This window comes from Dipteris shenzhenensis, chromosome 12 (genome assembly GCF_047967505.1).
Source record: "Dipteris shenzhenensis isolate YYH24624 ecotype China chromosome 12, Dip_SZ_1.0, whole genome shotgun sequence".
Taxonomy (NCBI): domain Eukaryota; kingdom Viridiplantae; phylum Streptophyta; class Polypodiopsida; order Gleicheniales; family Dipteridaceae; genus Dipteris; species Dipteris shenzhenensis.
This window is the reverse complement of record NC_141607.1, coordinates 27261868-27276946: the sequence shown is the minus strand read 5'-3', so window position 1 is coordinate 27276946 and position 15079 is coordinate 27261868. Positions and strand designations below refer to the sequence as shown.

The window sequence follows — 15079 nt, the reverse complement described above, 5'->3', positions numbered from 1 at the left end:
ACATTGATATCAAAGATTCAACTTTCATATTTGAAAGAGAAAGTCAACTTCCTATTATTCAACTTTGACAAAAGCCAATCTAAATATTTACGAACTCAATATGTAAATTTACAATCTCAACTTGTGGCTTTACAATCTAAAAATTTACAATCCCAATCTATGGCTTTACCAACTTAGTCTATGGGTGTCACATGCACACTTGCACTTGGGTGCAATGTGACACACTGGTTACATCGACAAGTATGTAATCGTTCCCTAATAGGAGATTTTGTCGTATGACGTGCCCCTTTGTGAGCCCTTGTCCAAGTACAATCAAGCACAAGCTACGTAAGTCAATCTCTAAGCCTTAGGTCAAGTCAAAAAGTCATTCTTGTTCATTGGTACCCACTAGAGAACAGTAGGTTAGTGTTTCCATCTTAGGGTTTAGTTAGGTCTAGGTCATAGCCTAGGATAGGAGCCCAAAGGGGCCCCCAAAGGCTGACTAGGCTGACCTAGAGCAAGCAAGGAAGGCAGCCTGCAAAAACTGCCCAAAAAGTCACCTGGCAAATGAGCCAAGGGAAGGTTTTTAAGGCTGAACTGAGCCAACCAGTCGGCAAAACAGCCGACTCAGTCGGCTGTTTGCAGCAGGCTGGTTGGCCCAGCCAGCCCTATAAAAGGGCCCCTTCCAGCCCTCTTTTACTCACTCAGCCCTCAATTCCTTGAGCCACTCCTACAGCCCAATCCCAACCAAGTGCTCAAGATGTGATGGCAAACCTTCTAGAGCAAAATCGGCAACTCGAAGAACACTCATCCTAGCTAGAAGAAAGCAGAAGACAACTAGACCAAACAACGTCTAGAGGAAAAAGAAATAGAAAGCCGCTAGAAGAAAGAGGAGCCACAGATTTTGAAAAACTACCTCTTGTTGATGCGTGAGAAATGCAAAAATGAGAAGGCACAGCAATGCGCAAAGCTCACGCAAGCAAATAGACAACAAAAGCTAGACCGAGAGGCGATGCTTCACCAACACAAATAAATTTTAGCCACTATGCAAGCAAGTTTGAGCGCAGCAACAGACACCACTACACTTTCGTCAAAGATACCACTACTCACCCGGTCCTACTCCAAATTTTGTTAAGTATGATGGTAAGTGTAACCTTTCATCCATTTTGCAATTTATTGATCAATTCGTAGCTCATTTTCCGTTAGCGCAGATTCAAGATGAGCAAGACAAAGTCCACCTTGCAACCCTCATCTTACAAGAGAGGCGGTTACCTGGTGGCAACATTGGACTAGTAAGCATACTGACCCAACAACGTTTAAGACAAATTTCGTTTGAGCAACGTTTGTGACCGACCTGAAAGCACGTTTTCTCCCGCCCCAATATATGATTAACCTGAAGGATGAGTTTTCTCCTCTCCCATGATGGTTTTCCTATGTTGACATACAGTAACAAGGTCATCATGCTGGTGCAACAGTTGGGCATATCTAAGAGCGACAAGATGACGCAATTCATTCGAGGACTGGTCTTGAAATTCATTCTCTGGCACTAGACATAGACAAGTGCATACATGGCACCCTTGCGGGCGGCACGACTTGCTTGAATATGAGAGATTAATTAAATTCCTAGTATGTTTCGATCATCGCGTATTACGTGGGATCAGGTAAACCTTCCATAATAGTGAAGGTGTCTTGTTACCAATCAGGCGTCGGTGCATGCTCATGGACCCACTGAATCTTAAGGATCATGTCACATCTCATTAAAGGAGTCAGAATGAAATCTTGCGTAAAAATGATCTTTTGAACTGAAAAAGTGAAATGGGTGGCCTTATGCATGATGTGTGTGTGCAAGTCAGGCATGAATTTGTCCACTGTAAGCTCGTGAGACAACAAGGTTGCACCATCCCATTGTCTTGGCAAATTGAGGGGAGATGGCATCTTCTGAACTCCCCATATCGAACATGATAATAAATTGATGCCTATTAGCTTAGTTGTATGCTCGAATGAGCGTCTTCTTTTAATTTGAGAAGTCGTTCTCCTTACCTTGAAAGACCATCGCGGGAACGGTGTTCAAAGCAAGGAAGACCACGTTCGTAGCTGAGGATGGAGCCGGGGCTAGAAGAGCCAATACATTGGCGACGGATGAAGTAGGCGCTTTTGTAGCCTTTTTGGCAAGCCACTTTGAACAATCCTTCTTGCCGTGCCTAGCGATGTGGTGGCAATCAAAGCAGTGATGTTCTTGGTGGTCCTGCTTTTGCTTGTTGGGATGTAGATAGCCTCCCGTAATATCTGCTTTATCCTTCTCATCCGGAGTCATCTTTGGCTTAGACTCCTTCTTTTGACCATAAGCTTGGCCGTCTTTCTTTTGGTATTCGTTGTCTTTCTTCTGATCCTTACCCGCTATGTTGTTTGATTGCTGTGGGGCTTTGGCATCTTTCTCGACTTGCTTGGGCTTTCTCTTGTTTAACATCATCTCATGATTTTGCGCGAGAGTCAACGCCTCGCTTGTAATCTGGCAAGTCGAAGTTGGACCAGTCCTCGAATGAATTGCGTCATCTTGTCGCTCCGATGCAACAAGTTATGGTGGATCTACTCTGAGAATTTCAAGACATCATGCTCCAAGGTGATCTGCCACCCCAACTACCTCCCAACAGACCGGAAGACTATCGTATTGCTTATTCCTTACAAACAGACGGCCAATCCTAAAGATATAGCTCGTTTGTTTATCAAGCATTGGTATCCCATTAGAGGGCTGCCAAAGACCATCACATCCAACAAAGACTCCAAGTTCACGTCTAACTTTTGGCGAGCCTCGTTTAATAATTTTGGTACTAAGCTGCAGATGTCTAGCGCTTTCCATCTATAATCGAATGGCAAGACGAAAAAGTATAATGGTATGGCATTTGATATTTTAAAAGTGGGAGCAGTTTCTTCTGCTTGTGCGGGCCATTTTAAACGATACCTATTCCTCAAGCATTGGTTGCACACCTTATGAAGCGGAGTTTAGACGGCAATTTACATCACTCCTCACACGGATGGTGTCTCCATTTCTTGAAGCCAACAAAACAACCAAATCGATGGCAGAGATTACAGAGTCCATGAAAAGCTCAAGCGCCAGGCTAACAAATCCAAACGAGATGTCCAATATAAAGAAAGTCGATGGGTGTATTTACATATTATCACGCAAAGATTGAAGCACGTGGGCAAGCGATGCCCTAAGTAGTCCTTCAGGAGCTTCAAACCATTCCCTATCATTCAAAAGATCAACGATGTCTCAATGAACTTACGCCTTCCAGATAATTGGACTATACATAATGTGTTCCATGTAGCTTAGTTGAAGCCATATTTTCAACCTCCTCTTTCAGAGATTTCTACCGAGCAACGACTGAAGTTCTTGATGAAACCAAAGTTTTGCAACCAGAGCAAATCCTTCTTCATAAATTCAAGCATGGATCAAGACGGCAAGATCCGAGAGTTTTACACCAAGTTCCGTGATCGAGATACCCATGAAGCAATGTGGTTGGACGAGGATTTTTTCCAAGAGTTTCCCGAGATATTGGCGGACTACTTGGAAGCAATGAACCTACTGCCAAGTTAAGGAGGGAATGTCACATGCAGCCCTGCACTTGGGTGCAATGTGACACACCGAATACATCGACAAGTGTATAATAGTTCCCTAATAGGAGATTTTGTCATTTATTGTGACCCCTTTGTGAGCCCTTGTCAGAGTACAGTCAGGCACAAGCTACATAAGTCAATCTCTAAGCCTTAGGTCAAGTCAAAAAGTCATTCTTGTTCACTCGTACCCACTGGAGAACAATAGGTTAGTGTTTCCATCTGAGGGTTTAGTTAGGTCTAGGTCATAGCCTAGGATAGGAGCCCCAAAGGGGCCCCCAAAGGCTGACTAGGCTGACCCAGAGCAAGCAAGGAACCCCAAAGGCTGACTAGGCTGACCCAGAGCAAGCAAGGAAGGCAGCCTGCAAAAGCTGCCCAAAAAATCCTCTGGCAAATGAGCCAAGGGGGGGTTTTTAAGGCTGAACTGAGCCAACCAGGCTGCAAAACAGCCGACTCAGTCGGCTGTTTGCAGCAGGCTGGTTGGCCCAGCCAGCCCTATAAAAGGGCCCCTTCCAGCCCTCTTTTGCTCACTCATCCCTCAATGCCTTCTGCCACTCCTACAGCCCAGTGCCAGCCCCTGTGCAGCCTTGAACTCTCCAAGATCTGGCCCTGATCTAGCCTCAGCCCTTGGCCATCAGTTCAGCCTTTCCAAGAGGAATCTACGCAGCACAACAGTCGGGGATTTGGACCAGCAAACGGAGCGAGGTTTGGGGTCTGTTTCATCAGCTCTTTTCAGTTATCTTTTACAGTTTTGCACAGCTCACTCTCATCTCTATATATCAGTCATCTCTCAACTCTCTTTTAGGATCTATCAATTCTAGCTTTCACTCTCTCACTCACGCAATAACCCTGCATTCCAGTGGACAGCACAAGCCTCTCCCTTGCCTTGCAGAAGTGTCCTGCATCATCAATGTGGACAACATCAAGGTCTCGATATTGGTCGGCGTTGCCTCTCAGGTCTTTGGGTTTGCTATACATGTGCACAATGAGCTCTTCAGAAGCGTGTTTCCATGCTCTCTAAGAGTGTTGTTTGTATTTCTCAATTCTCCAAGTATAAAGTGAATTCTCCCCTAATTGGGGGAGGGGGCCCTCAGTGGGTACAGGGACCCATTCGGTTGTTGATTCCATTCTCTCTCTCTCTACCCTTATCTCTTTTCTCTCTCTATGGTGTATAACGCTAATTCCTCGCTAAAGGTTTAAAGATCTTGCTGTGATTACACGATCAGATTACCATTGCATGTTACAATGGAAGAAGTTTTCCCTAAAGGGCTATATAAGGAACCATTTCCCCTCATTCCATGCAAACTTTGATATAGCCTGAGCAGCCCACAGTCTCTAAAACAGTCCCAACGAGGACCAACAAGCCTCGAGCAACAAATAGGAAGAGGGAGAAGAGGAGCAAATACTTCTCCATCTCTGCCTTCAAGAAGGAACCTCGTTTCATCTATAATTGTCTTTCTCAACCGTATGGGCAACAATTACATTAAACTTATCGGCAAACAAAATCTACTTCTCCATCTATGCCTACAAGAAGGGACCTTGTTTCATCTACAACCGTCTTTCTCAACCCTATGGGCAACAGTTACATTCAACTTATCGGCAAACACAATCTACTTCTCCATCTCTACCTAGAAGAAGGGACCTCGTTTCATCTACAATTGTCTTTCTTCAACCCTATGGGAAACAATAATAAAAATAATAAACACTCTCTAAGATGGGAGGGAGGCTCTGTTGCAACCAAATCCCACCATTTATTCTCACATCCATAACAAGCAAGGGAGGCTCTATTGCAACCAAAACCCACCATTTATTCTCACACCCACAAGCACAAGCACATGTTTTAGTGTGACTTTCAAGTTCATTACACACGTGCAGTTACAATAGATAGCAAACTAGAGAGAGAGAGAGAGAGAGAGAGATCCCTTGCCTGTTGTCAAGAACAATCAGAGAAAGAGAATATGAACAAAAGTTGACTAATGTGATTAATGGTTCTTGGTGGTTAACCCACTAGCCTGAGACAAGATATGTAAACAAGGAAGTAGCGCTGCTCATGATCAAAATTGAGTACTGCTTTAAAAATCCCGATTTCTTTGTGAGGGTGAAGGACAACAAAGGTTCTCAAATTGTGCTAAGATTGAGGCCATCTCCATTGGGATGATTTTAGCCAATCTGAGATAGACAATAAGATTCAGAGCCTTGCTGGCCCATCACTTGTTAGACTGGCTGATCAACCCTTACTGGCCCCTCCCAATGACTTGTCTATCTCAGATTGGGATGATTTTAGCCAATCTGAGAGAAGGGGGGGGAAGGGGTCTCCTGCTAGCTGAGGCTGTGTAGAGAAATCATGTCTAGTTGTCCTAGAGCCTAGCCTTGCAACATACTTGTCCCAGGTGGATCGAGGCAAAGCAAACACTCAGGCATGCTGAAGATTTGTTCCCAAACTCTGCCTCTTCTCTTCTTGCTAGCTGCATGCCAGCTTCAGTGGCTCTCAGTGAATTGGAGGCATTTGTCCTGTGGTCCTCTATTTATACAGGAGGGGCCAGTTTCCGTCCAGATCTGGCCAGCCAGTAGGATGGCTGTGAACTTGATGGCTCAATAGAGCTGTACTGCTATTCACAGAAGTGCTGAATGCAACCTTCGGGCTGCCAAGCAAGCTAAGGATGAGACAGGCCAAGCATGGACAGCCATGCAGCCCAGGCAAGGCCACATACGGGTAGCCAAGCATGATGGCAATACGAGGCCAACTCCTGTAGCAACAGCAACTGCAGCTACCACATAGCTACAGCCACTTCAGCAACAACTTTACGTGAAGAGGACTTAATCAGTCTCTCTCTTATACGTAAAATCATGTGTCTAAGGTACAAGAATGGATTGTGATGGTCTATACAAATGTGAACAGCTTTAGACACTCTTGTATATTTTCCAGGGATGAGTACTTGCCTGGAAAGGATAATCTCGGATATCCAACCTTTTATTGGGCAACCAATCAATTTTGTCTGCTAGAAAATTTCCATCTGTATTCAAAAAATGCAAAGTTTTTTGTGTTTGCACAGGCAAAAAAATTCAAAACTATGTTCTATAATCTCGTAAAGAGTCCAGCTTCGGGTGGCCTATCGTAGCCTTCTTTTCTGGAAAGTCCGGTGAGTTGGAAGATGGTAAGAAATAGCTTTAGCTCAGAAAAAGAAAAGCCCAAAAATAAGAACTATCTTGAGGCCTCATAAGCTGCAAAGAAAACTTGAAAGATGTGCTTCCCGTGTACTGCTAAACTGGGAAATCACCCCTAGTCCACCAACATTGATATCAGTACTCGAATTATGAACTTGTAACCAAAAAAACCACCCAAGTTATAAAAACTCATTATTACTCTGCAAGCACTTGGGCATACCTTCATATTTCTCACTTGATGAGGACAACCAGCAGGTATGAAGACTGCCTCTCCAATATGCTGTTCAAATGTCCAAGGTTCAACTCCTGATACATGCAGGGCTGCAGTTATAGTAGCCAAAGCAAGCAGGCTGACATGATTACAAAGGCTACATCATCACTTACAAAGACTACACCATCACTTACCATAATCCTCTTTTAGTTTCTTCTTGTGCTCCTCATTTATAAAAATGGTCTGATCATGAATTGGGTGGACAACCTGTGATAATATTTTTAAAAAGGTGAACAGACAGGAAATTGAGAGACTACTCAATGCATTCAAACTAAGCTCAATTAATTTGCGAAGATTAATACTAAGCTCAAACAGCTCTTACATGATCAAGGAATGTTTCTTTTATGTGACGAAACTCTTTCCAGTGGCATTTCAAATAAGCCATCAACTTTGGCACATCTTGACGTCGGAAAATATCCCACAGAGCTCCCCCATTGCTAGCTTCCACTTTCTTACACCCAATGATCTCTCTCCCTTCACCATCCTCAGCCATATCCTCCTCTTTTGTGGAACAGTCCCGTTGAGCAACTAGACCCCCTCCCGCCCCACCATTTGATTAGTATGAATTAGTATGAGAATCAATGGCAGTCTTGTTCACCAGCCCAAGCACAATAGGGCCATCTAATACCTCTGGTTCTTTGTTTCTTTCTTACTTAGATATTTCCATTTTGACAACAGTGCAACACCACCACAAAAATTATCCCTTTCAGAATTTGTGACTTTAAAACTACTGTTCCAAGTCTTACCATCAGCAACTCCAAACACCACACCTCTAGAATGCTTATCATCTCTCATTGTCTTCGACATGTCTTTACTAGCTTTATCTTCCACAGTCTGCACAGGCAAAGAGTAGGATCCTTATACCCAGAACATCAACTGGCTTAGTGTCTACACTGAATGGAACTGATAGAAATCTACTAACCTCCTCTTTTGTGGGCTGCAAATTATCCATGATTTGTGGAGATAACCTGATGGTTTCTTCAATTTGGTAAACTGCTGCCTTGGAATGCTCGCAAGACTGCTTCTCTGACAGTGTAGCTATGCTTCTAAATGATTGATTTGATTGCTCAGGGAGGCTTTTTTTTGCTCCACCCTTATATCCATCAATTCTCTTCCGTTGACTGGCTCTTCCCCTGTGTTTCTCAATCATCTTGAATTGCCATTTAGCAAGTGTTACCTCTGAAGAGTGTGTAAGGACATTAACCTACAAATCCAATCAATATAGAAGAGTATAAAATAAATGGAAGCAAGGCAGCAACAAAAGGAAGTTGTATTTACAAGAAACTAGTGTGCATTGTATTACTCATCCTTCCAAAGCAGTGATTAGATTAAATACAAAAATCCAAGACGAAGGTTTCAAATTTATGTACTGCTTACCGCATCCGACAAGTCACAATGCAGTTTTGTCACTGAATCACCCCTGCCAAGTTCCTTTTGAAAACCATAAGCAATATAAGTTTTAGGCCCCAGGTCTGGTTTAGAGACCCCATCAGGGAGCTTTGAAGCTAGATTCAATAAACCCTGAGTTGGATGTGTGTAATGATGGAAGGGCAAAGCACTGACAAATTCTGCACCATGGCGTGGCAGTCTCTCATGGAAGAAATTTGCAGGAGGCCAGTCCTTCAATTTGAGCACTTCAGGCCATCCATCCCCATGCATGCGACCTTCTTGATATCCTTTGAAGAATTGGTGCATGTTGATCTCAACCTAAAGAATGCAAAATATCAAATAAGCTCTAAAGTAAAATCTACAGAACAGCATTTCTATCCCATTGTAACATGTTGAATTACATGTAAAATATACTGTCAAAACATTTACTTGTTCAAGGTATATAATTCTACCTCACACCAATCAAGACAATCAAGTGCCTTAACAGACTTAGTCTCCTTGGCAAACTTGTTCTTTTTCTTCTCTCTAAAAGCCCGCCACATCACCATGGGATCCCAGCTTAGGCCTCTTGTTTTCTCTAGTACATCCCTCACTATTACAGGCTCACCTCGAAGCCAATGCTTCTGGAAATGTTGTAAGCTATCTTCCCTCATATTCAGGACTGAAGGGCAGTAGATGTAATTGTCAGGCGCATCACTCCTGTGAGCAGCTTGGCGTAAGCAGGCATCAGTCAGAGACAAACGGCCATCCTGCTTGTTCATACACAAATCACATTGCCCAGATAGATTGGGGCTAACTGGCAAGTCATCACCCAATGCAAGGTCCACATCAGCAACAAGTCTGGCAATCCAGTCAGCCTCTCCAATCTGCTTTAAAGAGAGCTGGGGGGAACCACAACCGCCTCGCTCTTTAGGTGGACAAGGGATACTGCCTTCTTTGGTTACTTTCCAGACTGGTAGCTCCGTTTGACCATTTGCACCAAATCTTGGCTCGTCGCCTAACTTTTTAGCCCTTTCTTTAGACTGATGTGCAGCAGAACCTGCTCGTTCACCACCTGGCTGCTGACCCTGACGAAGCTCGCGACAACACACTAAGCACAAGTCATAATTACAATCTGGGCAACTCCTGTATAGATCAACAATGGAGGTACTGCAGTTGTCACTGTCATTACAGAAAGAAGGTAGCCCCAATTAGCCTTCATAGAAAGATGCAAGAAGCAAAAGGTACATTGCTGTGCAAGTTGCTAATACTCAACTTATCCATGATCAGAGCTTGATTTTTGCACAAAAACTACGAAACAACATAAGCTTGCCAGAGATCATGGTATTTCAAAGTAAGCTTCAAGCACCATTCCTTCACTTGATGTTGCAATGCACAAATGACTGCTACTTTCACTTAGTCTAAAAGCCCCCAAAAAAGAAGACTTCCCCACCCACATTGTAAACCATTTGCCTACATCTATCACTATTTAGTGCATCAAAACCAAATTCCAGTCTGGAAGGACTCAGAATAAACCAAAGGAGAGATCATGTAACGAACCAGTACAAACGCTCATCTGCATACAGGTTTGACCTTTTCATCTCTTTATCAGCCTCTCCTGCAGACTCAAACAGCTTCAGAATACTGCATGATATGCCATCTTGAACAAACTATAATTGAAGCAGAGATGAAGTGTGAAAACAATCCGCCCACTACAAACCTTTCAGCCTAGCCTCAAACTCAACTTCTTCACTTTGCTCTTTATGTAGTTGCTTCAGTAGAGGAGAAATGAAAGACAGCATATAACGAAGAGCTGAAATTTTCTCAGCTTCACAGCCTTCACTGGACTGCATCTTCTCCTGTTCCAATATAGGAAAACAAAAAGCATTTGTCATGCACGGAGATCTTGCCTTTCAAGGTGTGAAATTACTAGTCATCTACAGCGCTCTGAAATTTAATTACCCGTTGCAAACTTGAATATTTGTTTCCCTTCATACGCAGGCAGGCTTTGCAGTTACAGTTCTCTCTGCAAACTGGGCAGGCATCTTTGAAGTCCTCTTTGCTCATTTCAGGATACCTAGAAACAATTCAAACAGGCATTTACCGTAGAAAGTAGCCATCCTAGCAAACATCTAACATTCTACTGTTCCCAAAAAAGGGGGAAAAGAAAGGATGCAAGCCAATGAAAAAGGGAGAGAAAAAGAACGCATCTTACCATCTTGCCATGCACTGCAAACAATACCGTTTGCTGCACTTCTGGCAATATACCACGTCCCCTTTGTCATTTCTTTGACACTGATGACACATTCTGCTGTTCTGGTTCTTTTTTGGTTTTTCAAGTATATTTTGCATCTACTTGAAACAAGATAAGGGTCCGGTAAGCCAAACATTCAAACCAACCTGCTAACAGAACCCAGCTGTAGATCTAACCAATTTTCACCAGTGGGTTCATCTGGTATCTCACCTTTATTACATGGTTGATGCGACGCCCGAACCTACTAATAGTGTCTCTCACCATGTCGGGTGGCAGAAACCCCACCTGCAAAAGTTTAAAACGTCATAACAATGTTAAGAACATCAGACATTTCACGAAGCAAGCAAACTGCAAATGCTAACCATGGTCTTTAGTGACAGATTTAGACCGAATTGGGAGAAGTTCTCATGGTTGTCACATTTGCTCAACTCTCAAAATTCACCATTAGACAACTGGAGAAATTCAGCATTAGAGCATTGGAGGTAAAACTAGTCATGTGATTTACTCACCTCTCCTTCCACAGGCCGACCAGACGCTACAGAATTATCCACAGAACCATTCACAGTGGTCTTCTTTGTTGAATTCTCGAGGCTAGAATTATTATTCGATTTGGGCACACTGTTCTGCCTTTTGGGAAGAACATTTGAAGCCTCTCCCACACTCGAATGCTTCTGTTTGGCTGTACCTCCCTCCAGCCTGGGACGCCCTCTGGGTCTGGCTGCACCACCTTTCTCCGACCTTGGTCGCCCTTTCAGTTTGGCTGCACCATCTTTCTCCAACCTTGGACGCCCTCTCGGTTTGGCTGCAACACCTTTCTCCATCCTCGGTCGCCCTCTCTTTCTGGGTGCACCGTCTTCCTTGATCAGACCCACATTGCAAGCCTCCCTTATCCTCTTCATGTTTGCAGCTAATACTTTAGCAAGCTTGGGCTTCGCCCCTGCTCTCCCATTTGTAACGCTCGACTTTGCTCCATTAGCCCTGCCCTTTCTAGCCAATTCCTTGCTCTTCTCGTCAGTAAACTGCGTTCTTTCTTTCTCTGAAACGTTGAGCCTCCTCCTCTTTTTTGGTGGCTGTTTTGCTGCCTTGCGAGCAGCTTTGGCTTGACACTGTAAGCGGTGATGCTCGCAGAGAGTCAATCCCGCCAATGCCCGTGCAGTGCATCGCCATAGCTTCCCATCAGACCTTTTGCATCGATATTCGTCCGGAACGGCAGATGGATTAACTTCGCTGCTGTTCTTCTCTCTACCGCGTTTCATCGATCCTGATCGGATTGAAGGTAGGAAAGTATTTTCGTCTAGGCGCGATAAATAGGAACAGAGGAGAAACGACCTAATTAAATGATGAAAACTCGGAGAGCAAAGCTAATCGATTCGCTGACGATGGCATTGATGAGCATGTCTTATCTTCCCTATCCGCCTAGCGCAGCTCATTTTCTACCTCTCCCCCGTCTATCGCAGCTGGTCTGTCTGCTTTGGATGCCAAACGTGCTGATGTTTCGGTCTTTATCCTCTTCGCCAATCCAGAAGCAAATGGACCTATGAAATTTCGGCTCCCCAACAAAATGGTGCGCTCAGTGGATTCGGTTGACAGCAGAATTGATGAGTCTCTTCTCGTCATTTGTCGTCCTATCTGGCTTTTATCATTTCTGCTCTCTTATGATTTCCTTCCATAGTCAATATCATCGTCATGCCTCCTATATACCAATCGCGCTGCCATTTTTCGCCGTCCCCTCCAAGAAGGTAAGAAGGCTAAACGTTTCATCCACCAATATCGACGGATCAAGCGAGCCTACAGATTGTCATTTGGATCAGAAAGATAGAAAGAGATGGGGCAACAGATGAAAAGGCAGAAAAGATTGGTTGATGGAGAGATTGAACAAAGAACTTCTCTCGCATCCTTACGTTCACGAAGCCACTCACAGAACGGTTGTATTTCTGCTCTTGCTAAAGCTTCCTCGACACGGTGATTTCGTCAAGAGCAGAGAAAAATTGGTCGCTAAACCGCTTTGATACCACGGAAATGGTTTGAGAAACCTGGATTGGCACTGCAATCCGTGTTCTACAAGCGCTACAAATCCACCTCGCGGCTACGAACTGGGAATTCTCCCGCCAAAGGACACGAAGCTCGTTTGGATGTGGGCTGGCACAGACCTCCAGGCCACGAAACGACATTAATGGCGAGCTGGAACGTTGAGGAATTTGAATTCGGGCTCGCGAAGACGAGAGATGAGATCATCCGCGACAAGCAGAGAGAGAGAGAGAGAGAGAGAGAGAGAGCGAGGAGTACGATGTGAGACAGGAAAGCTTAAGATTTTGGTGGCTATGGCGGCTGCTCATTTTCACCAGTAAATGACGCCTTGAAATTCACAATTCCACAATTCAAACAAACACTCAAAAAACTCTCCCCTAATCTTGCTCTCACCCCTGGTTTCCTTAGGCTGGTTTCCCACCCGTCCGCCCGCCCGCCCGCCTGCCCGCCCGCCCGAAAATGGGCACACCGCATGGCACCCAATAAAAAAGCTCGCCCGCTAGGAGGCGACTTCACACATCTTCGCCCACCCACAACAAATGTTTGACTTGAAATCCTAGTCACCCCTCGAATTGAAGAAATTCTTGGGTGCCTCTATGCGGCACCCCTAAGAGAGTTCCCGTCGTCGTCCACGCACCAATCAAAATCCAAGATTTTTACCAGCTCGGCCAACAGCATTTATTGTATCATGTGGTGTTTGATTTCATGCTTTAGATTGGGACTTTTTGTGAGGCATCCCATGCATGGTGTTGCATGGGAGTGGCCGGATTGATCATAGGAATATGTTTTGTGCATTTGAATTTCAATATATGGTTGTGGAAGATCTCTATTCTGTTATGACATGTAATCTTATTCATTGGATCTTTTTGGAGGGAGTTGTTATTGAATAAATTCGACTCCACTATTGACTCAAATTGTTCCTATTTTTGCTATGTCGTCGTAAATTGGTGATAGGATTTCCTTTTGAGTAACACAATCATGTGAGTAGATTCCCCTTCTCCTCTGCCTCCCTTGCCTCCCCTCTCCTCTCCCTCAACTCAACCGCTCCCTCTCCCTCCCCTCCCCTCTCCCTCCCTCTCCCTCCGCTCTCCTCTCCTTTAATCGGATGCTCCCTCTCCCTCCCCTTTCCTCTCCTTCGCTCCCTCTCCGCTCCATCCCTTGTTTGGCCCCTCCTTGTCGCTCTCTCACCACTATCTTCTCATCATGCCCCTTCTCTCCCGACAAATGTAGGACAAATCGAAGCAACAAGAGGTTTATCTCTAGAAACCACTAAGAGTTAGCATAATCAAAACCTCATCTATGTAATTCAACCAAGTGCTTATGTAAACATGCATGCACTTCAAATCATAACATGAGCACACAATCCCAGAATATGCAAGCTCTTGGATTTGGGCATCGAATGCAGAATATTATTTATTGGCTCTACTGTGATAGCAAAGTGGCATGCATCTTATTGGGGGATCTCTCTTATCAATGAACTTTGTATCGTTCAGTGAGACACTAATGTCCTCTTATTGCCTTGCTTTATGCAATCGTTACTCATCCGATGCTCTGTTATATTGATCACCTTGTTGACTCAAATGCTTTACATGTTTCAGCATTCATGGCAGCAAGCCTATGCTAAGGATTCTTTCTTTAATCCTAAGAACACAAAACTAGATCTTGCTCAACTTATGAATGCCTTATCTTTATATGGCTTGTGCAAACTTAGTATGATGCTAGTTCCACGTAGACTTATATAGCGGATCAATACCAAGAGTAGAGAAAGGCCAAGTGTTGGTTAAATAGTTGCATTCATATATGTATTACTCATGCAATTATAGGAGCTAGAATATGTCACTAACCAAGAAAAAATGATGAACAAGGAAGTGACCAACCAATGATAGAAGAAAAGTCTAAAATCAGCTGAGAACGTGCATATATTACTAGATGATAGATCGATAATGATCACTCAAGTGAAGGAATATGTCACAAGCTAGGGTATGGCACTAAACAAGCATAAGAGATCAAATGGCCAAGGTAGAAAGATGTCACTACTCAAGAGGAACATCAAAATGAATAGAGATGCCACCAGCCTAAAAGAGTAGGAATCACAATCGTTGATGTTTGCCAACACAAATAGTTATCAAATGATCCCATCCAAAAAAAGTTATGAAACGATCCGTTGTTTGCCGCATATGTGCAACCTTGACATGAAGTTATGGTGTGTGTGTGTGTGTGCGCGCGCGCATGCATTCGTGCATGTGTGTGTGTGTGTGTGTGTGTGTGTGTGTGTGTGTGTGTGTGTGTGTGTGTGTGTGTGTAAACATACATACGAGCATATATATAACCATATATACAAACATACATATAATCATATATATAACTATAGACAAACATATATATATATAACCATATATACA

At 43.9% G+C, this 15079-nt stretch overlaps 1 protein-coding gene across 3 annotated transcripts in view; it reads right to left on the bottom strand.

The window, feature by feature from the left end:
- LOC147896052 (lysine-specific demethylase JMJ27-like) overlaps positions 1-12873 on the bottom strand; it is a 33158-nt gene extending 20285 nt beyond the window's left edge. Inside the window, exons 1-14 of one of the 3 annotated variants that reach the window (XM_087382149.1) lie at positions 12551-12873; positions 11159-12437; positions 10860-10934; positions 10611-10747; positions 10358-10472; positions 10116-10254; positions 9956-10013; positions 8869-9577; positions 8405-8734; positions 7950-8231; positions 7774-7861; positions 7350-7555; positions 7162-7234; positions 6977-7062 (exon numbers count right to left, since the gene is read on the bottom strand). In XM_087382149.1, coding sequence (XP_087238275.1) covers positions 6977-7062; positions 7162-7234; positions 7350-7555; positions 7774-7861; positions 7950-8231; positions 8405-8734; positions 8869-9577; positions 9956-10013; positions 10116-10254; positions 10358-10472; positions 10611-10747; positions 10860-10934; positions 11159-11905 — 3045 coding nt within the window. In that variant the 5' untranslated portion in view covers positions 11906-12437; positions 12551-12873. Of the gene's footprint in view, positions 1-6976; positions 7063-7161; positions 7235-7349; positions 7556-7773; positions 7862-7949; positions 8232-8404; positions 8735-8868; positions 9578-9955; positions 10014-10115; positions 10255-10357; positions 10473-10610; positions 10748-10859; positions 10935-11158 lie in introns of all 3 variants that reach the window. The other 2 variants (XM_087382150.1, XM_087382147.1) reach the window with 2 other exon arrangements.
- Positions 12874-15079: the final 2206 nt, after the last annotated feature.